Consider the following 21,087-nt stretch of genomic DNA (forward strand, 5'->3'; position numbering starts at 1 on the left):
AGAGCTCAGGCTCAGTAGTTGTGGTGCACGGGCTTAGTTGCTCCGCAGCATTTGGGATCTTCCCGGACCGGGCTCGAACCCGTGTCCCCTGCATTGGCAGGCGGATTCTTAACCCCTGTGCCACCAGGGAAGCCCGACTATTCTTATTATTAGCTCAGAATACTTCATATTATATAATCTTGTATTTGTAGGAGGGAGAAACTGCTCAAGATGCTGAAAGAGTCATTAAAGAATTTGCCCTGAGTCACACCAGCAAGATAGCAACAGGGCTGGTAACAGATCCCAGCCTCAGGATACAATCGGGTCTTTTCACTTCAGCTACAACATTTTCACAGCACCTCAGGTTCTGAAATGTCCACTTTTCTTTCTATGAAAGAAAAGACATCTGGGGAAGAACAGAGATCTTATTACCTTTGCTCCAGTTCCTGCTAGTCCTCACTACTGCTGTTGTGGAGATGACATGCTGGGTCCATGAAAATCATGGGCCTAGACAAAACAGAAAGCTGAGGTTTTGAGGAGCCCCTGACCTGAAGGTGCACGGTAGCCTGTTGTTTGTGGCAAAGCCCAAGGCTTGAAGCAGCGTCATACAGGGCAGCAGAGCCATCACAGAATTGACATGTATTATTATTCCAAAAGACCTAGATTTATTTCTTGGTAATTCTATCAGTAAAAAGTGACCTTTAGGAAGGGTTGTCCCAATATTCAAATATAGGTCAATAGGTTGATTTAAACAGAGTTTTAAATCACAACCTTAGGGGCTTCCCTGGTGGCGCAGTGGTTGCGCGTCCGCCTGCCGATGCAGGGGAACCGGGTTCGCGCCCCGGTCTGGGAGGATCCCACGTGCCGCGGAGCGGCTGGGCCCGTGAGCCGTGGCCGCTGGGCCTGCGCGTCCGGAGCCTGTGCTCCGCAACGGGAGAGGCCGCAGCAGAGGGAGGCCCGCATACCACAAAAAAAAAAAAAAAAAAAATCACAACCTTAAAACGTTTCTTAAGTAGCCACAATGGTTTGCTCTGAGAGAGTGTCCTAGGCTCAAGAGTTAGCCAGAAGCCCATGAGGTAAATGGCCACTTGCTTGGCTAAGGAGATGCAATTCTTCCAAATGACAGTGGTGCTATCTGATAGAGCTGATGTGCTTGAAAGCAAGAGTGGGACTCAGATAAGCCCTGAGGTCACGTGGAGACTGTTGAGGAGATTGGTTAGGTATGTTAAAAAACTTTAAATCTGTTTTCTATGGGGATCAATTCTATGGGCTGCAGCTTCTGGTTAATGGAGTGTAGCCAGGATATTTCTGTATCAACCAGAGAATATGAGACCTTCTTGGCTTGAACTCTCATAATGTAATATGGCAGGATTGATGAAAGCAAAACTGTATAAATGATATTTACTCTAAGGGTGGGAGCCTGTCCTCCTGAGCTAGTAAGGAGAGAAAATACTGAGTGACCTGTGGAGACTGGGAGAGACTCCTCCTCTCTCCTTCCCAGGGGTAAAGATAGTTAAGGAATTGGGCATTTTCTCAAATATTCTTAACTATCAATAAAAGGGAGGAGAAAGCTCCCCTTAAACTTTGTGCGAGTGTCTAAGCCCTGTGCAAAGCCATCTCTGGTAAAAGGCCACAGCTTTGTCACAATGTCAGTCACAGTCCAGTGTTGTGGAGGTAGGCTCCAAGTGGCAGCTGTCTGAGACTATGAGAAAAGCCCAGGGGCAGAGCTCTCCCTCAATTCCAGTGTAGGACTGAGATGGAGACAGAACACTGCATTGGGGTGTTTGGAGCAGCAGAGAGAATCAAAGGAGTGACTTCATACTTTTTCCTTCATCCCTGAACTGTTGGGTGAATTAACCATGAGGCTATTAAGTGATTTAATTGCTTCAGAGAAACATGAGCAGTATTATTTTTAATCCCTAATTTTATTTCTTTAAACTACTGTCCAAAAGTAAAATTGTTGATTTTATGTTTTCCTGTTTTTTTCTAGGGGTGGTATCCAGGCTTTCATCTTTTTTTTAAAGTTCCCCAGGTCATTCTATGTGCAGAGTTGAGAACTACCATTCTAGAGATTCATACTGATATATTAAAACGCGGCTAAAAGGATGTTCTGGGACTTCCTTAGTGTCACAGTGGTTAAGAATCTACCTGCCAATGCAGGGGACACGGGTTCGAGCCCTGGTCCGGGAGGATCCCACATGCCGTGGAGCAATTAAGCCTGTGCGCCACAACTCCTGAGCCTGTGCTCTAGAGCCAGTGAGCCACAACTCCTGAAATCCGTGTGCCTAGAGCCTGTGCTCCGCAACAAGAGAAGCCACTGCAATGAGAAGCCCGCTCCGAAGACCCAATGCAGCCAAAAATAAATAAATAAATTTATTTAAAAAAAATATATATTAAAAAAATAAAAGGGGGTTCCTTTAGCAGCAGTTGGTGTGCCTACATCCTTTACAGTCAGTGTGGCCGGGTCCACTAATGACATTTATCCAGCCCCCAAACTTGCACTGTCCTTCCACGATTAGTGGAGGAAACAATGCCATAGTCTCTTTCTTTCGCTTTAAATAAACCTCTTGTTGGCTCGGGCGGAGGAGCTGGGGAGTCTGGGCCTGCGGTCCACCCCAGGCTTTGGGTTTGGGGAGGTGCCTGAGTTTGGCCGGGACCCTGGAAAAGGCGGTGCGGGATGATGCCACCACTGACCCGGGTCAGGCCCCGCCCAGGTCTCTACCGGGACCTGGCGCCCCGCCCCACCTCGAGGCCGCCGTGCACTGCGAACTACATTTCCCATAATGCACACCGGGGGCGGGCAGGGCCAGGCCCAGTGACTGGAGCCGGGCCTCCGCCGCCAGAGGCCGGCGAGTGCTGTCTTCCTGAGCCGGCAGCCGGGCAAGGGGCGGTGGGAGGGAGCGGTGGCCTGCGCTGTGGCCATGTCTGCGTCTGCAGGGGGCCGTGGTCCCGCGAACCTGAACCATCAGTCCGGGCCCGGCCGGACACCCGTGACCTCCCGGGGGTCCGGCAGAGGGCAGTGACCGGCAATCTCTGTGCTTCCTGACCCCTTCCCCCTCCCCGAGAAACAGGTGAGTCCGACTGCCAACCCACGTGGCTTGGGGGCGCCGAGAGACTGGAGAGCTGTCATCTTTGAAGGGAGGGGCTTGAAGACTGGGGGCCTCTGCAGTCTCCGCTGCCATTTGCGGTAGAAGGACTGGGTCTCTCTGGGGTCCCTTCGCCGGTTCCCAGCTGGGGAATACAAAAGGCGAGGCCTGGAACTCTTCCTTCGGCTGGATGGGCAAAGTCCTGTAGCCCCAACGCACACACATTCGGGCCAGCAGAGTGCTCTCAAAGACTGGCAGAGGTTGACTGTGGGGTGAGCAGGAAGCTCCTGAAAGTGTCTTGAGGCTTGGGACTTTGCCTTCAAGGGTGCCCTGGCTCAGATAACCAAGCTGCCTCTTGCACCTGTTGAGCCACACTTTCTGGGCTCGAGTTTGCTGAGGAGGGTGAGCAGCCTTTGTCAGAGAGGGAAGTGACCACTAGCAGTGACAAGTACCAAGCTATACTCTCAGCATGGAGTAGGCATCCTGCTGAAGCAGTTACAGCACAGCCTCACCTGGACCCTGTCTGCCACACATCCATGCATCCTGGCACCATCCTCCCAGATAGCCCACTCCCCAAAGGGCCAAGGCAGGATAGGGCACTATCTAAGCAGGAAGAGGGAGCAAGAGTGGTAGGGACCCAGTAGGGAGGGGTTCTTGCAAGGCCCTTCCTCCCTCCAGGCCAGGAACCTAGAGGAGGGAGGCATACCAGAAGGGCTGATTGAGCTAACTTGTTTGGTGACATTGCTCAAAGGCACAGCAGAGCACTTCTAGGGAAAATAGCAAGCCCTGGGGGCTTCTAGAGAGGCTGCCTGAGAAGGGGCCCCAAGGGAGTATCTGGGACTGGTTCCAAGAGACCTCTCTTGTTTAACTGCTTCAGGCCCAGCCACCCAAGAGCTTCAGCCACAGAGGTTATGGCTCCAATTGGGTTTGGGGTGGGTTTTGCTATGAGTCATTCACCTTCCCTGCCTAGTTTCCAGTGTAAATGTCCAGAGAACTGTTTGCTTCACCAGGGCTTTTGGCTGGACCCCGATACTGGCCTTGGAGATATTGAGGTACTACATGATTTCAGGTGGTTGGAGAACTGTTCGGAAGGAGATGTCCACTAGCCCCAGCCAGCTGACGCTGCCCTCACAACATGCAGGTACCATGTTGGGTAGTACTCAGCCATGCTGGGCGCAGTTACCTAAAGCCCACTGGGATCAGTGGGTAGTGGGCCCTCAGGGGTAAGCTGCTGTAGACCTTGTTGTGGTCTTTGAGCCAGAGGCGCAAGGCCACAGAGCAGGGGCATGTGGTAGAAAGGAGTTCAGCTTGGGAGAGACTTCTGGGAGCAGCAGGAAACCAATGGTCTGTCCTGCAACTTCAGGATGAATAGCCAGTTAGCCTGGAGGAACTCCCAGCCCTAGGCCCAAAGGCATCTCTTTGTCCCAGCATCACAGATGGGTCATTTCAGTCCAGAGTCCACCTGGCTTCATGAGGTCAGAAGCACGTCCTGTTCACTAAGGGCCTGGCTCAGGATGAGCAAACTCTCAAAGGACTGATTTACATGGCAGAGATTACTGGATCTGTGTATAAGTGCAGGTACACATGGTCTGAATAAGAATAATCGTTATATGCTAAAGACAGCTGAGTGTATATGTACCTACTCTGTGCCAGGGTAACCAAATTACATGGATTATCTCATTTAATCCTTCCACAACCCAATGAATCAGTGCTGTCATCATCCTCATTTCATAGGTGAGAAAGCTGAGATTTATAAAAACAAGCCAGGTTAATCCAGGTCCCTCTGACTCCAGAGCCATTGTTACTGAACACTTTACTACTTCCAAGGACAAGTCTTCCCTACAGGCAGGAGTCTCCCAAGGCTACATTGGAGCTGGGTATTCTCTGAGGATCTTTCATCTTCTCCCTTCCAAAGTTAGTTATCTGACAAATGTTAATTAAAGTCCTCCTGCATATGGAGCTGACATTCTGAAATTTGCGACAGCTCACAGGGTTACCTTCAATGTAGGAAAATAAAGCCGGGCAAGGGAGATAAGAATCCAGGATATTCCAGGAAGGCCTCTCTGATAAGGTAACACTTGAGCAGCAACCTGAAGGAAGTGACAGTGAGTCATGTAGATATTTGGCCAAGTAGTGGAATAGGTGAGGTGGGGGGCAGGGGGAAAAGTAGGGAGATGTGGTTCAGGCAGAAAGTTCAGCAAGAGCAAAGTTCTGAAGTGAAGGAACACTCAGGATTTACATTTACAGTATACTCAAGGAAAGCCATAACGTCAGTGTGGCTGGGTTGAAGCAAAGCAAGTAGGGGAAAGAACAGGAGATGAGGTTGAAGAAGTAATTTGGGGGGTGGGGTGCGGCGCGTGTAGACAGAGTGGTTCTTGTGCACCACTGTGAGGAAATTGGCTATCTCACTGGGTGAGGTGTGACCGTTACAGACTAGTGAGCAAAGGAACTGCGTGACTTGACTTCTGTCTCAAGCAGATCACTTGGAGTGCTGTGAGAAGGATAGACTGTACAGGGACAAGGACAGAAGTGGGGAGACTGGTTAAAAGACTGTTGCAATGCTGGAGAGGGTGTGGAGAAAAGGGAACCCTCTTGTACTGTTGGTGGGAATGTAAATTGATACAGCCACTGTGGAGAACAGTATGGAGGTTCCTTAAAAACTAAAAATAGAACTACCATACGACCCAGCAATCCCACTACTGGGCATATACCCTGAGAAAACCATAATTCAAAAAGAGTCATGTATCACAGTATTCATTGCAGCACTATTTACAATAGCCAGGACATGGAAGTAACCTAAGTGTCCATCAACAGATGAATGGATAAAGAAGATGTGGCACATATATACAATGGAATATTACTCAGTCATAAAAAGAAACAAAATTGAGTTATTTGTAGTGAGGTGGATGGACCTAGAGTCTGTCAAACAGAGTGAAGTAAGTCAGAAAGAGAAAAACAGATACCATATGCTAACACATATATATGGAATCAAAAAAAAAACGGTTCTGATGAACCTAGGGGCAGGACAGGAATAAAGACACAGACGTAGAGAATGGACTTGAGGACACGGGGAGGGGGAAGGGTAAGCTAGGATGAAGTGAGAGAGTGGCATTGACATATATACACTACCAAATGTAAAATAGATAGCTAGTGGGAAGCAGCCGCATGGCACAGGGAGATCAGCTCACTGCTTTGTGACCACCTAGAGGGGCGGGATAGGGAGGGTGAGAGGGAGACGCAAGAGGGAGGGGATATGGGGATATTTGTATAAGTGTAGCTGATTCACTTTGTTACGCAGCAGAAACCAGCACAACATTGTAAAGCAATTATACTCCAATAAAGATGTTAAAAAAAAAAAAAGACTTGCAACAATCTGGTAGAGAGATGTTGACTTGGACCAATGTGGTAGTGGTGGAGGTGATGAGAAGTGGTCAGATTCTGAATATGGGCATTTCCCCGTGGAACATCAGTAATCTGTTCCATGAAAGTTGGACATTCTGTCTGGAATCACTAACTTAGTATCTGTTTCCCACTTTTTTTTTTTTGTCATTTAACTTTTTATTTTTTTGTTTAACATTTTATTGAAGTATAGTTGATTTATGTGTTTCCCCATTATTTCAAATGGGAAAAAGTACAATTCTTCCTTCATCAACCCCCAAATCCCCAATTTTCTAAAATGGCACTAAACACAAGGAAAATACATACCTAATATATGCCAAATAAATTATAATGTTAGGATACAAAATGCTTAAAACATTTCCTCCTGATCAGTGTTGCTTTGATACAGCATCATGGCCTCTTTCAGTACCTGCAAATAGCCATGATGCAAGTAAACCCCTTTTGTTGGCACTCAATGATCTTCTATCAGTTCTATTTGAAATGTAATTTGAGGCTTTAAATGCACATTCCTTTATTAAAAAATATAGATCAAGTGTTGATAATAGTTTTTTTCTACATAAACATAAGCTCAATCAGTACAAGTTTGTTGTATTAGTTATCTATTGCTGTGTAACAATAATAAATATTAGCTCAAAACTTAGCAGCTCAAAACAATAATAAATACTTATTATCTCATACAGTTCCTGAAGGTCAGGAATTTGGGAGCATCTTAGCTGGATGGTTCAGGCCCAGTGTCTCTCATGAGGTTGCAGTCATTCAAAGGCATGACTGGGACTAGGTGATTTGCTTCCAAGACTGCTCGCTCACATGACTAGCACAATGGTACTGGCTGTTCTCAGGTTTCAGTTTCTTACCGTGAGCTCCTCTCTTTAGGGCTGCTTGAGTGTCCTCACAACTGATGGCTGATGGCTGCACCTAGAGAGAGTGATCCAAGAGAACAAAGCAGAAGCCACAATGTCTTTTATGACCTAGCCTCAGAAGTCACACATTGTCATTTTCACATTATCCTGTTGGTGACATAGATTAGTTCTGCTCAGTGTGGGATGGGAGTATACAGACTTGAATGCTGGGAGTTGAGGATCACTGGGGACCATTTTGAAGGCTGGCTACCACAGCTGTGTATTAAAAACCAAGAGGCATTCTATGTGGCAAAGTTAATGAGAGACATTTTGCTGGGTGTACCTGTATTCTGAAGTAAAGCTGACAAGATTTGCTGGTGGTTTGGTATATGAGGTATGGGAAAAAGAGAGGCATAAGGGATGCCTCCAAGATTTTTTGCTAAATAACTGGAAGTATCAAATTGTCTTTCACTGAGATGGAGAAAACTCTGGGAGGAACAACTTTTTAAGGGGATGATCAGGAACTCAGTTTTGGACATATAACTTTGAGATACTATAAGATATACAAGGGCAAACATCAAGTAAACAGTTAAATGTGTGTGCCTCTGGAAGTCAGAAGAGAGATTAGGGCTGTGAATAAAATTTGGAATCATTAATTTATCAGTGAAATTTAAAACCATGAGACTGAATAAGGTCACCAAGGGATCAAATGAAGACAGAAAAGAGATCCAAGACCTGAAATCTTGGTCCCTCAACAGTAAGAAGAACTGTAAAGAGGACTTAGAAGGAGTGGTCCATGAGGTAGGAGAACCCTGAAAGGAGAGTGATCAGCCAGAAGCCAAAAGAAGAAAGTGTTTTGAGAGAGAGGAAATAATCATTGTGGCTGCTGAGTGAAGTCAGATAATCCTGGAGGTCACTGGAGACCTTGAGGGAGCAGTGTTACTGGAGTAATAGTTGGAATGGATTCAAGTGTGAATGGGAAAAGTGGAGAGACACCTGAGCGCTCCACATTTCCCAGTCCCTCTGGCCACATGACTAGTTCTGGCCAATCTGGACTTTGAAGTATTTAAGAGTTGGTACATGACCCTCCATCCCAGTCTTCCATTGCCAGGTGACGGCAGAGCTATAAGATGCTAGTAGCCTGGATTCCTGAATCACTGCCCAGAAGGGAGCTGCTCTGAATTGCTACCAAACCCACAGTACGTGAGCAAAAAATAAGCCTTTAGTGCTTGCTTCGGCAGCACATATACTAAAATTGGAACGATAGAGAAGATTAGTGTGGCCCATGTGCAAGGATGACACGCAAATTCCTGAAGCGTTCCATATTTTTTGGTTCAGGAGGTAATGCGAGTGATGGGGAGTGACGCGGGGCGGCAGGTGAAGCTTCACTCTCCCGCTGCTCCCCTCCTGCTGTACGGCCCAGTTCCTAACAGCCCACGTCCCAGATAGAGGTCCGCAGCCTGGGACTTGGGGATCCCTGCTGTATATAATGGAGTCAGCCTGTCAAATTAGGAACTTGTAAATATTTTAATACATATTATCCTTTGGAGATTATTAAAAATGCTTGCAAAATCTGTGAAGGTGGTCAAAAGGTACAAACTTCCAGTTATAAAATAAGTAAATCCTGAGGATGTAATGTACAGCATGGTGACTATAATGAATAATACTTGTATATTTGACAGTTGCTAAGAGAGTAGGTATTAAAAGTTCTCCTCACAAGAAAAAAGTTTTGTAACTATGTGTGGTGATGGATGTTAACGAGACATGGTGCTGACCATTTTGCAATATATACAAATATAGCAGAGGGAGGCCTGCGTACCACAAAAAAAAAAAAAAAAAAAAAAAAAAAAAAAAAAAAAAAAAAATAAATCCTGAGGAGGTAATGTACAGCATGGTGACTATAATTAATAATGCTTGTATATTTGAAAGTTGCTAAGAGAGTAGGTATTAAAAGTTCTCATCACAAGAAAAAAATTTTGTAGCTATGTGTGGTGATGGATGTTAACGAGACATGGTGGTGACCATTTTGCAATATATACAAATATTGAATCATTATGTTGTAGACCTGAAACTAATATAATGTTATACATCGATTATTTCTCAGTTAAAAAATGCTTGCAAAAAAAAAAAAAAAGCCTTTAGGGAATTCCCTGGCAGTCCAGTGGTTAGGACTCTGCACTTCCATTGCCTGGGGCCCAAGTTCAATCCCACAAGCCACGTGATATGGCCAGAACAAACAAAAAAAGCCTTTATGTGTAAAGCCTCTACCATTTTGGCACTCATTTGTTACACAGCATAGCCTAGCTTACGTGACTAATTAAACTCCAAGTACTGTTTACTGTTTTGAGGTTTGTTTGTTTTATAAAGGACAGCAAAAAAAAAAAAAAAAAATAGGGTGGTACCTAGAGGGGAATGTAGAGTTAAGGGGAGGTTTATTTTAAGGTTTTTTTGTTTTGTTTTGTTTTTTGCAGTACGCAGGCCTCTCACTTTTGGGGCCTCTCCCATTGCGGAGCACAGGCTCCGGACGTGCAGGCTCAGCAGCCATGGCTCACGGGCCCAGCTGCTCCGCGGCATGTGGGATCTTCCCAGACCGGGGCACGAACCCGCATCCCCTGCATCGGCAGGCGGACTCTCAACCACTGTGCCACCAGGGAAGCCCTGGTCGCTCTTTCTTTACACAGCAATGCAGACCCCACCCAGGCTTTTAGGTTAGCTTGTAAAATAATGGTCTCCAAGGTTCTCGTGTGGCCTGTGTCTTCTGCTCAAGATCTGGACATGCCCTAGTTTCCTTAGCACCCACTGCCCTCGGCTCCATGGTGTTGCGGTGGCTGTTTTGGCCTGTTTTGGATTGCTCCTCTTGGTCTCAGTCTCAGAGGAGACCTTTCTGGATGCCTCCGCAGGTTCCTGTTGAGGGCATGCAGCTTTTTAATTACTCTTCATCAGAAAAGGTGGACCACACCTTGGTCTTCTGGGCTCTGACCCTCGCTGGGAACCATCACTCTTGATTGTCCTGATGGACAGGATTGGTGGCCTAGAAAATCCCAAAAGGTACATGTTCTCCCAAATAATCTTCCTTTGAAGATAACTCAAAGCGCACTCTCTGTGGGGTGATGCTGTTGACCAGTGGTACCCAACCCCCACTTAACCCTGTGGTGCTCCAGGACCAGTGGGGGCGTGGCCATCAGGCCAGTCTCTGGCCCTGCCTCCCTGTCTGTCTGTTTTGCACATTGAACTGCTTTACAAGATTAATTTGAAGAAAGGATTCCATAGCTTACAACAAAGATGACAGAAGAGCTTGAAAATCAATTCTTTGGGTTCACTTGCAGGAGCTGCCTGCTAGGAACTTGTGGTCAGAGAGGATTCTTAGACACAGGTAAGCGGGGGCCACACAAATGCTAGTGCTGGTGACACTGTTTTGAAATCACTCTTCTCATGAATGTTTTTGAGCACCTACTTCATGCCAGGCTCAGGGTGGAGTCATTTGCCCAAGGTTACAGAGCTAGTAAGGGACAAGCCTCAATTATTCCCTATGGACTCTGCTCCAGGAGGGCAGGGACAGAGTCTGCTTTGCTCACACTAACACGAGTCCCCACCAGGCCCCTGGCCTGCCTGCAGTGGCTTCCTCATGAGTCTCTGACTAGTTTTGGCTGCCCTTCTAGCCCATCCAGCCACATTTCTCTTCCCTAAAGGGTTAGTGCCTCAGATGGAACCCCTCTCCTATGGATTGTTTGTTGCCTGCCAAATGAAGACCCTTCAGCCTGTCATTAAGGGACCTTAGAGGCTGATCCCAAGTGAGCCACCCAACTTCGTTATCCCTGACATCCACTCTTGGCCACCTCCACCTGTCCCTGAGGCTGCGGAAGGACTGGGAGATCAGGCTGAGTTTGTCCTTAGTGTTCATCAAATGGGCACTGAGAACTGACATGTCCATAGTTGTTTTTAACTGGAAAGGCGAGCCCTGGTGCCAAATTCAAAAGGTACAGAATGCAAGGAGAAAAGCAAGGCTTAGGCCTGTTTACTCTGACTCACTTCGTTCATAGTAAATGTCTGAATATCAAAAAGAACTGATTTGTCAACTCAGTTTTGAATGGAGAAATGTTCATGGTAGGATGTACAGTGGAAGATATCAGGATAAAGAATGGTTTCAATTCCCAGCTCCAGTGCTTCTTTCCTGTTGTGACATTGGGCAATGTACTTACACTCTCTCAGCTTCAGTTTCTTCATATATAAAGGTTATCTGACAAGAGTGCCTGCCTCAGAGAAGAGTGATCAGGATTACATAAAAATCCACATAGGGACTGGGACTTCCTTGGGACTTCCCTGGAACTTCCAGGGGTAAAGAATCCGCCTTCCAATGCAGGGGATGCGGGTTCGATCCCTGGTCAGGGAACTAAGATCCCACATGCCGTGGGGCAACTAAGCCCGCGTGCCACAACTAGAGAGAGAAAAAGCCCTGCACACCACAACTAGAGAGAAGCTTGAGTGCCGCAACTAAGACCCGACACAGGGACTTCCCTGGTGGCGCAGTGGTTAAGAATCCTCCTGCCGGGCTTCCCTGGTGGCGCAGTGGTTGCGCGTCCGCCTGCCGATGCAGGGGAACCGGGTTCGCGCCCCGGTTTGGGAGGATCCCACATGCCGCGGAGCGGCTGGGCCCGTGAGCCATGGCCGCTGAGCCTGCGCGTCCGGAGCCTGTGCTCCGCAACGGGAGAGGCCACAAGTGTGAGGCCCGCGTACCACAAAAAAAAAAAAAAAAAAAGAATCCTCCTGCCAATGCAGGGGACACGGGTTTGATCCCTGGTCCAGGAAGATCCTGAAGATCGCAGAGCAACTAAGCCCGTGCACCACAACTACTGAGCCTGCGCTCTAGAGCCCGTGCTCCACAACGAGAAGCCACTGCAATGAGAAGCCCACGTACCACAATGAAGCTTAGCCCCCACTCATCGCAACTAGAGAAAGCCTGCAAGCAGCAACGAAGACCCAACACAGCCAAAAAAAAAAAAGTATATTTATTTATTTATTTTGGCTGCACTGGGTCTTAGTTGCATCATGCAGGATCTTCATTGCGGCATGCATGATCTTTAGTTGTGGCATGAGGGATCTTTTTGTTGCAGCCTGCTGCTCTTAGTTTCGGCATGTGGGATCTAGTTCCCTGACCAGGGATCGAACTGGGCCCCCTGTATTGGGAGCACAGAGTCTTAACCACTGGACCACCAGGCAAGTCCCCCATGCATTCTTTTATAATCAGAAAGAGAACAGCATGCTTCTTTAGAAGGGAATATTCAGAACCCTTTCCCCAGAGGTTTGAGTTAGCTGGGTCCTGGTGAGTGATACTTTCCTGTACTTAACCACTCTTAATTATGCCAGTGACTCCTGCCACTAGCACCTTCCCCCTTACCCTCAATGATGCCTTTGTTTGCCCCACAGGAGAGCCCAAGGGATGGCTGCTGACATGCAGAGGAAGAGAAGCAGCGAAGGCCCTGATGGCACGTTGGCTCCTTCTGATGGGCAGAGTGTGGAGAGAGCTGAGAGCCCCACACCAGGACTGGCCCAGGGAATGGAGCCAGGTACGGGCAGGGTGCGCAGCCCCAGCCAGCTTACAGCTAGAGCAGCCTCCAGGGCAATCGGGATTCCCAACCACTCTTTCACTGTCACTCATTCATGCATGCGTTCACTCACTTGTTAGCTATTTGTCATGTGCTGGGGATACTGCAGGGATCCAGGCTCAGTGTGCATCTGGCCTTCCTCTCCACTTCATGTTGTGCCACTTGCCCTGTGCTGTCTTGCCACCAGTGTGGGCTCTCCTCCTATTTCCTGTGTCTACAGGTACCTCCCTGGCTCCTTCTCCCTCCCTCAGCTCTCAACTTAAATGTCACCTCCTCACAAGAGAGGCCTGCTCTGACCATGCTCTGCACAGAACACTAGTTATTTTGTAGTCTTATTTGTGTGTGTATGTATTGCCCATCTCTCTTGTCCACGAGATTGTGAGCTCTTTGAGCACAGAGCTGTTGTATCCCCAATGCCTGGTACAGTGCTGAGCTCATAATAGAGACTCAAAACATATCTCTTGAACTCTTCTGTCCAAAAAAAAATCAGTAAAGGAAAATTGACATGGTCCCTGCCTTGGGAGAGCCACAGGCTAGTGAGAGCATTCCAGTGGAGGGGGTTAGGAACCACGGGTCCCTGCGCAGGGTCAAGGGAGACTTCTCCCAGGGAGAGAAATGTGCTGAGCACAGAAGTGCCCCAAGAGAAGTCAAGGAGGGGGATATGATAGAGTGCCTGGGTTTGGGGGTCAGGTGACAGGGACAACTAACATCTTTGCTGTGAGCTGAAGTGTGACAGGGAGCTGTCATGCAAGGAGATGGGAGTGCCTTCCAGGCAGAGGGAACAGGAGATGCAGAGGCCCTGAGGTAGGTGGGGATATCCAAAGAGCAGATGCACGAAGGGCTGTGAGATGAGAGTGAGGGGGCAGGCAGATACTGGCTACCACCGCAGCCTTGAGGGGTTGGGGTCTTATTCCCAGGGTGAGGGGAGGAGGCTGGTGGGCTGTAAGTCACAGCAAAGCATGACTTGTAGCCAGAGGGAACAGTGGCTTGCCTCATCAGGACAAGCAGAGTACTGTATTGGGCACCTTGCTGGTGACGTGGTCTGCCAGAAGCTACTGCTCTAAACACCAGTGCTTTTGGCTGGCAGGTGCCGGACAGGAGGGTGCCATGTTCGTCCATGCCCGTTCCTACGAGGACCTGACTGAATCAGAGAATGGGGTGGCTTCTGGGGAGAGCCCCAAGGAGGGTGCTGGCGGTCCCCCACCTCTGCCTACAGACATGCGCCAGATCAGCCAGGACTTCAGTGAGCTGAGCACCCAGCTGACGGGTGTCGCCCGAGACCTGCAGGAGGAGATGCTTCCAGGAAGCTCTGAGGACTGGCCGGAGTCCCCAGGGGCAGCTGGGCGACCAGCCACAGAGCCCTCAAGGGAGGGCACTGGTGAAGGGGATGAGGAGGAGACTGCTGAGGCATGGCGCCTGCACCAGAAGCATGTCTTCGTGCTGAGCGAGGCGGGGAAGCCTGTGTACTCCCGCTATGGGTCAGAGGAGGCACTTTCCAGCACCATGGGTGTCATGGTGGCCCTGGTGTCCTTCCTGGAGGCTGACAAGAATGCCATCCGTTCCATCCATGCAGGTGAGCCACCAGGAGGGGGGTGCCGGGAGGTCTGCCTGGCCAGGAGAGACCATACCAGGTTTCGGACTCCCAGGGACTAGAGGGCTGGGATGTGCTGTGTGACCAAGGGTAGTCCCGCCACCTCACCGAGCCCCAGGTCCTCATGTGAACACGGGAAAACAACACTGACTGCCTCATAGTGCTGTTGTGAGGGCCAAAGGTGGCTCGCACATGGGCTTTGCCCTTGGAGAAAGTGAGAAGCCGGGGGAGGTGACAAAAAAAATCCCAGGTCTTGAGCCCTACCCAGCTCTTGCCACTTAGCCCAAGAATGTGTGTCTTTCTGAAGTGCTTCCTGCGTTTTAGCTGGTCCCAGTCTGTGATACAAGTGGCAGGAAAGGGGAAAGGGGTGGGGAGAAGGGGGCCCATGGGCATCTGTTTTTCTTTCATCCTGAAGCCCCCTCTGTGTGCACAGTTCTGAGGGGAGGTGGAGAGATTGTGGAAGGCTGTGCGGGAAAGCGGGGCTCTTAGGGTGCTAGGGCAGGCCAATCAGGGAGGGCTTTCCGGAGAAGGACTGAAGCTGACACCACCCCTATCCATCCGCCCCATCAGATGGCTACAAGGTCGTATTCGTGCGCCGGAGCCCACTGGTGCTGGTGGCGGTGGCCCGCACGCGGCAGTCGGCACAGGAACTGGCGCAAGAGTTGCTCTACATCTACTACCAGATCCTGAGCCTTCTTACGGGCGCGCAGCTGAGCCACATCTTCCAGCAGAAGCAGAACTATGACCTGCGGCGCCTGCTCTCGGGCTCTGAGCGCATCACGGACAACCTGCTGCAGCTCATGGCGCGAGACCCCAGTTTCCTGATGGGGGCGGCGCGCTGCCTGCCCCTGGCGGCGGCCGTGCGCGACGTCGTGAGCGCCAGCCTGCAGCAGGCGCGCGCCCGCAGCCTCGTCTTCTCCATCCTGCTGGCGCGCAACCAGCTCGTGGCGCTCGTGCGCCGCAAGGACCAATTCCTGCACCCCATCGACCTGCACCTGCTCTTCAACCTCATAAGTTCCTCCTCGTCCTTCCGCGAGGGCGAGGCCTGGACGCCCGTGTGCCTGCCCAAATTCAACGCAGCCGGCTTCTTCCACGCACACATCTCTTACCTGGAGCCTGACACGGATCTCTGCCTGCTGCTCGTCTCCACGGACCGTGAGGACTTCTTTGCAGTGTCTGACTGCCGCCGCCGCTTTCAGGAGCGCCTGCGGAAGCGCGGAGCGCACCTGGCGCTGCGGGAGGCACTGCGCACACCTTACTACAGTGTTGCCCAAGTGGGCATCCCTGACCTGCGCCACTTCCTCTATAAGTCAAAGAGCTCGGGACTCTTCACCAGGTGAGGGAGGCCCTTGGGGACACTGCTTGAGGGAGACAAGGGCTTGGGGCGGGTGGGGGGGCGGCCAGTTGGGCCTGAGCTCTGATGCCTGAGCTCTGACTCCTGAAGCTGACGACCCCTCTGGGAATGGACCGACCTGCTGTGTCTGTTTGACTCTGATACCAGGGACCCAAACCCCCTATCACCCTACTCCCCATCAGCATACACCTCTCTACTTCAGTCATTTCCCATAAGGCCTTGAAATACCCAATACACCCAGGAAAGGAAGCTGGAACAAAGGTCTCCTCTGTTTGGTCAGTTCGGTCCAGCCCAGGATGCAGAACTCCTCTACTTCCTCCTCCAGCAGAGGGGCTGGGGCCAGATGAGGCATCTCTATCCTCCTTTTACCCCTTTTTGGTCCAGAGGGTTCCTGGCTCACTTTTCCTCCATCTCAGACCTGTCACTCTGTCTAGGACATCTAAACCCAGATTGGCTTCTCCAAGGGAGGGTCACCAAAGATGCCATGAACTTGGGGGAGAGGGGAGAACAGGGCTCCAGTCTGGGTGGGCCCAGCTTTGTCCTGGGGAGTCTTCAGTAGTGAGGAGACAATGCCTTGTCCTAGGGTGGGGGTCACTTGGAGGGTAGGACACATGGTAGAGTCTCCCTGGCTAGGAATAGGTGTTTCTGGATCTCCAGAGAAGCCAGTGGAAGTCATTCCTTTGCGAACCTACTCCCCCATCTCCAGCCCTGAGATCGAGGCCCCGTACACCAGTGAAGAGGAGCAGGAGCGGCTGCTGGGCCTCTACCAGTACCTGCACAGCCGCGCCCACAATGCCTCCCGCCCACTCAAGACTATCTACTACACGGGCCCCAACGAGAACCTCCTGGCTTGGGTAAGGCAGCCCTGGGATGGGCTGGGCTTCATCGGGGTCCTGGGCAAGGGCCACGAGGGTTGTCTAATCTGGATGACCACCCTGTGCCCCCTTCCTCCAGGTGACAGGCGCCTTTGAGCTCTACATGTGCTACAGCCCCCTGGGGACCAAGGCGTCGGCCGTCAGTGCCATCCATAAACTGATGCGCTGGATCCGCAAAGAAGAAGACCGCCTCTTCATCCTCACGCCCCTCACGTACTGATGAGAATGTGTGTGGTCTCAGCCCTCCTAGGCACACCAGGCTGTGGAAGCCATGGGAGCTTTCAGGTGGGGCTGGCCTCTCTGGCCCAGGCAGCAGGCAGGGACTGTGGGTTGGTGTGTGCATTAAAGTGCTTTGGGGAAGACACTTGTGGGCCTTGTCACTGGTTCCTTCACTCTCACTCACACACAGACGCTGGATCCTCCTCCCTAGGCCCTGCCCATGCTTCCCCATGCGCAGCATCCCATGTGCTCAGAGTCGGCCCCTCGGCTGGGGCTGTTTTCATTCAGCTGAAGTCCTGCCACATGTAAAGTGTTCTCTAGGACGCCACTGGCCTTCCCCACCACGACCAACCTCCTGCGACGCCCCACCCCAGAGTCAGTCTGAGCCCCTGGTGCCTCCCCTGTCACTCCTAGGTGGGATTCCCAGCTACATGGCCTGAAGGACCACCCAACCACCTGGGAGCCCTGACTGTGGCTCTGCTTAATGGACTGCTGTAGTTCAGCACGGGCTGAGCTAAGTAAGACAGGGACAGTCAAGTGGAGAGAGTCTGAGCCCAGGCGTGGGTGGGAGCCCTTGGTGAGGTGGCCCAGTGTTCAGCACAAATTCAGAGTCCAGCCTCACTATAGCTGTAGGCCTCTGGGGAAACTATTCCAGCTTAGGGTTCCTCATGAAGGCTGTCCACCTCAGCTCCCCTACCTCCAGCCAGCACATTCCTCAGGAGGGCCCCCAGGAGTGAGCCAGAGGACCTGAAAGAAGACCCAGCTGACCTCTGGGGCAGGAGTGGTCCCTGCCCTAAGAAGGGCTGATGCCCTTTTCAGTCACCCTGTTCCCTGGCATGGCCCAGCCTACGTGGGTCACCATGAACATCCCAGGAGGCTCAGCAGTGAAGGCCCAGCCCCATTCATGCTACCATGAGACCTTCTTAGGACAGAGTCCAAGGCACAGTGCAGAAAGCCTCTACCTTCCTGCTGGGGGCTCTCCCAGTTATGCCACAACTGAACTATCTCATTGGCCAGGGAAACAGAAGACCTAGGAAGTGTTTGGGAGAATAGTGTCCATGGACTATGGTCTTCAGACTATAGAGTGAATCACCTTCATGCAGTCTCTGAGTGCTGGACCAAGATACTCTGCCACTAAAACCAACCCATGCTGGAGAATGTGTCTTTGTGGTGGCGTAGGCCAAGGATGCACTGGAATGAGTCACTTACTGTCCCAGGAAATGGCAGCACAGCCCCTGCCCTTGGCCTCACCCCAGATCACATTAGAATGGGTATGGCAGCAGGCCACCTGCCCAGACCCCAAAGCCCCTATGGAGAAGCCACAGGCTTGGTGGGTGCTGCTCACACTGCCCACATGCCCTGGGTCTCTTTTCTGTCTACTTGCTGTTTCTTTTCCTTCCCTGAATCCTGGAAAGGGCACCAAGCCACTGCCTCTGGGGCCAGGGTGATGCCAGGCTAGCTGTCTCTGACTGCTACCGGTGTTCTTCTGGTCAACAGTCAGCCTCCAGGTGTCCCTGCTGCCTACACTGATCCCTGTAGGGCTTCCAGCTTCTTGCCATTCAGCACCTATTCTGGGTGGGGGTGGGAAGAGATAGTCACAATTAGATAAGTGTGTATACCTAGGACAGTAGGCATCTAGGAGTGTGGGGTTTACCTGTTTGGGGGGCAAGGAAGGGACAACAGGCAAATAGGAAAGGTGTTCCTAGTGGAGCAACGAGCGTGTGCAAAGGGATGAACCTGGTATGAAACCTGGTATGGTAAAGAACCTTGTCCGACTGGGTAACAGTGAAGCTGGAGAAGTCTTTAAAGCCTAGGGTTCTCAAACTCCAGGTAAAAGTCTGGCAGTGGGGAGCCACAGAATGTTTTAAAGCTGCAGAGTGACATGGTCATATTGTGGTTACAGAGGTCCCCCTGCTGTCACTAGGATGATCTCTTTGTGTTGGAGAAAGAGGCTGGCACTAGTTCTCTGGAGTGGTGTTCAGAGGGGAGTGAGAGCCCAAAGAGGGCAAAGTGGCTAGCACTCCTTCAAGGTGACAAATGCAAGGGCAGTGGGCCAGGCCTTGTGAATTCACCTTGAGAAAGCGCTTGTATTCGGCACTGCAAGGCTCCATTAGCTGACTTCCCCCACATGGCTTGCCTGCCCCCCTCCCACAGATCAAGTGGATGAGGAGGGAGGAAGGGGCACTCTGTGGATGCCTGCTGTCAAAGACCAAGGCTACCTCAGAGGAGATGCCAGCCTGGGGGCAGCCAACAGCTTGGCCACATGATGGCAGCAGAGAACCAACTGTTGACTGCTGCACACCCACCCCCCAAAACAGGTGAACGGGGAGGACCCCTCAAGTTTCCTCCCAACCCCTAGAAGTCTCTCCTAGTGTCCTGAAGCAGAATAGGGGTCACAAGAACCCATGTCTCAGCGCCGGGCAGGGAATGTTTCATATCAGTTTTGCCTTGCATGACTATCTTTAGACATGTTGACTGTGGAACACAGGAATGGTGCCATAATTTCTGATGTGTGTTTATTCATTTCCAGGCCAATTCTGGTTAGCGAAGGGAGTGGCTTTTATGTTGCCTCAGGCACGGTATCCTCCCAGCACTGGGTGTGGCCGCCCCCGTGCTGTTTCCACCCTGTCACCAGATGCTCATTAAGCTCCAGCCTGGAGGGGTAGGGGAGTCCAGCATTAGGAATGGGGGATGGGGGGAGTCAGGTATCCAGAGTAAACTGTGCTGGGGTAGGTGTAGCACAGGGTCTGTGGGACCCACAAAATGGACTTGTCACCGCCTGGATCAGGTAGGCTTCCTGGAGGAGATGCCACCTAAGTTGCAAGAGAAGGAAGGGAAAAGGGTGCTCCCAGAAGGAAGAACAGGAGTATGGGCTGGATGGTGAGTAGAGGAGATACTCGTAGGGTCAGGCTGAATCCTGTTGGGCTGAGGGCTCCTCTCCCCACCCCTACCCGTTACCCTCCAAAGCTCTGGGACTCACAGTTCACAGGTCCCTCAGACCTCAGCCTTGGGCCACCCTGTGATGCTTTCCCTCCCTCCAGGGTCCAGGCCCACCTGGCTGGAGGGGATGTCAGGCTAAGGATGTCCCCCAGGGCCCCCCTCCAGTGTTGCGGGGAGCCAGTTACCAAGGAGCAGATGCTGAGAGATGGCAAGAGCAGACCTGAGTTGACTCCCCTACCCCTGCCCCGCACATATCACAGCCTGGAGAGAGAATTCTGGGTAACCACCTAGTGAGAACTACACCCTCATTTCAGAGACTGAGAGGCTGAGGCCCAGCATGGCTTACAGAGCAGGTTAGAGGTGCCCTGAGAGCCAAAGCCCATGTTTCCCTCATATCAGGGAGGCCCTGGAGCAGAGCTAGGAATGAAGGCCAACATTTTGTCCCCATCCTACAGCTGCCACCTACTGAGGCAGCAGTGGACAGACCAGAGCTAGGGTTGGGCCTCCACATAAGTTGCTTCTCCTCTGACTCTAACGTCCAGCCAACAGGGCTGGCCCCATCTTATAAATCCCACCTGCCCAGGGCAGGTGGGATGCAATGCACCATCCTGACACCATCCTGTCGCTGTCAGCCCAGGGCAGGCCCACAGAGGGATAGTCCCTGCCCACAGAGGCTAGTGCCACTCCTGGGGTCTCTCCACACCTCCCCTCTGGGTCTCCACACATTTCTGGCCTCTGTTCCCCACACGGTGGGTGCCCCAGCCCCTGACCGGAACGAGTGTCTGAGGATGTTGCTGTATCCTGGCGCTAAGAGAAGAAATAGGCCAGGTGGTCCTCAAATGCACTGGGGCAACACGCCCCCTCACTTCGCCCGGTCGGTCGTGGGGGGCGGGACGGGACAGCTCAGGTCTACTTAGCCTCTCTCCAGGCCACTCCACGCACACCCACCCACAGGCCACTGAGAAAAAGGGGACCAATTGTAGGTGTAGGACCCAGGCTTCCGAGGGCTAGGAAAGTCGAACAGGGAGAAGGGCTGGGCTAGGCCAGGCATAGCGCAGGCCCCGCCCACAGCCCCGCCCCACACCCTGGCCCCGCCCGCCCCGCCCCTGGCAATCAGACAGACTTTGCTCCAAGCACCGGCTGGGAACGGCAGCTGGGGCAACAGGTGGGGCGGCCTCTCTGCGTGTGTGTCCGCCCGCGCC

At 51.4% G+C, this 21,087-nt stretch overlaps 1 protein-coding gene and 1 non-coding gene across 5 annotated transcripts; both read left to right on the forward strand.

Moving 5' to 3' along the window:
• The first annotated feature begins 2,784 nt into the window (after window positions 1–2,784).
• Window positions 2,785–17,090, forward strand: MON1A (MON1 homolog A, secretory trafficking associated). Of its 4 annotated transcripts, none has more exons than XM_028479393.1 (7): window positions 2,785–3,050; window positions 4,076–4,206; window positions 12,728–12,867; window positions 13,994–14,479; window positions 15,068–15,833; window positions 16,558–16,705; window positions 16,806–17,090. In XM_028479393.1, exons 3-7 carry the CDS (start codon window positions 12,741–12,743, stop codon window positions 16,944–16,946), a joined length of 1,668 nt encoding a protein of 555 aa, XP_028335194.1. In that variant the 5' UTR covers window positions 2,785–3,050; window positions 4,076–4,206; window positions 12,728–12,740; the 3' UTR covers window positions 16,947–17,090. The 4 variants fall into 4 exon arrangements, with proteins under 4 accessions (XP_028335194.1, XP_028335195.1, XP_007114019.1 ...); XM_028479394.1 differs by lacking the exon at window positions 4,076–4,206 and adding an exon at window positions 10,630–10,676; XM_055079876.1 differs by lacking the exon at window positions 2,785–3,050 and adding an exon at window positions 10,630–10,676 and having other exon boundaries at window positions 4,190–4,206.
• LOC112064986 (U6 spliceosomal RNA) lies at window positions 8,529–8,633 on the forward strand. The gene has a single exon (XR_002891775.1). It is a non-coding gene; the product is annotated as a U6 spliceosomal RNA (small nuclear RNA).
• Window positions 17,091–21,087: the final 3,997 nt, after the last annotated feature.

This window comes from Physeter macrocephalus, chromosome 18 (genome assembly GCF_002837175.3).
Source record: "Physeter macrocephalus isolate SW-GA chromosome 18, ASM283717v5, whole genome shotgun sequence".
Classification (NCBI taxonomy): Eukaryota; Metazoa; Chordata; class Mammalia; order Artiodactyla; family Physeteridae; genus Physeter; species Physeter macrocephalus.

Excerpts from the sequence above, each read along its gene's own strand:
- MON1A (XM_055079876.1), top strand. Across the intron at positions 12,868-13,993 it reads GGCCCAGGGAATGGAGCCAG|GTGCCGGACAGGAGGGTGCC; the intron begins GTACGGGCAGGG and ends TTTGGCTGGCAG. Across the intron at positions 14,480-15,067 it reads CATCCGTTCCATCCATGCAG|ATGGCTACAAGGTCGTATTC; the intron begins GTGAGCCACCAG and ends CCGCCCCATCAG.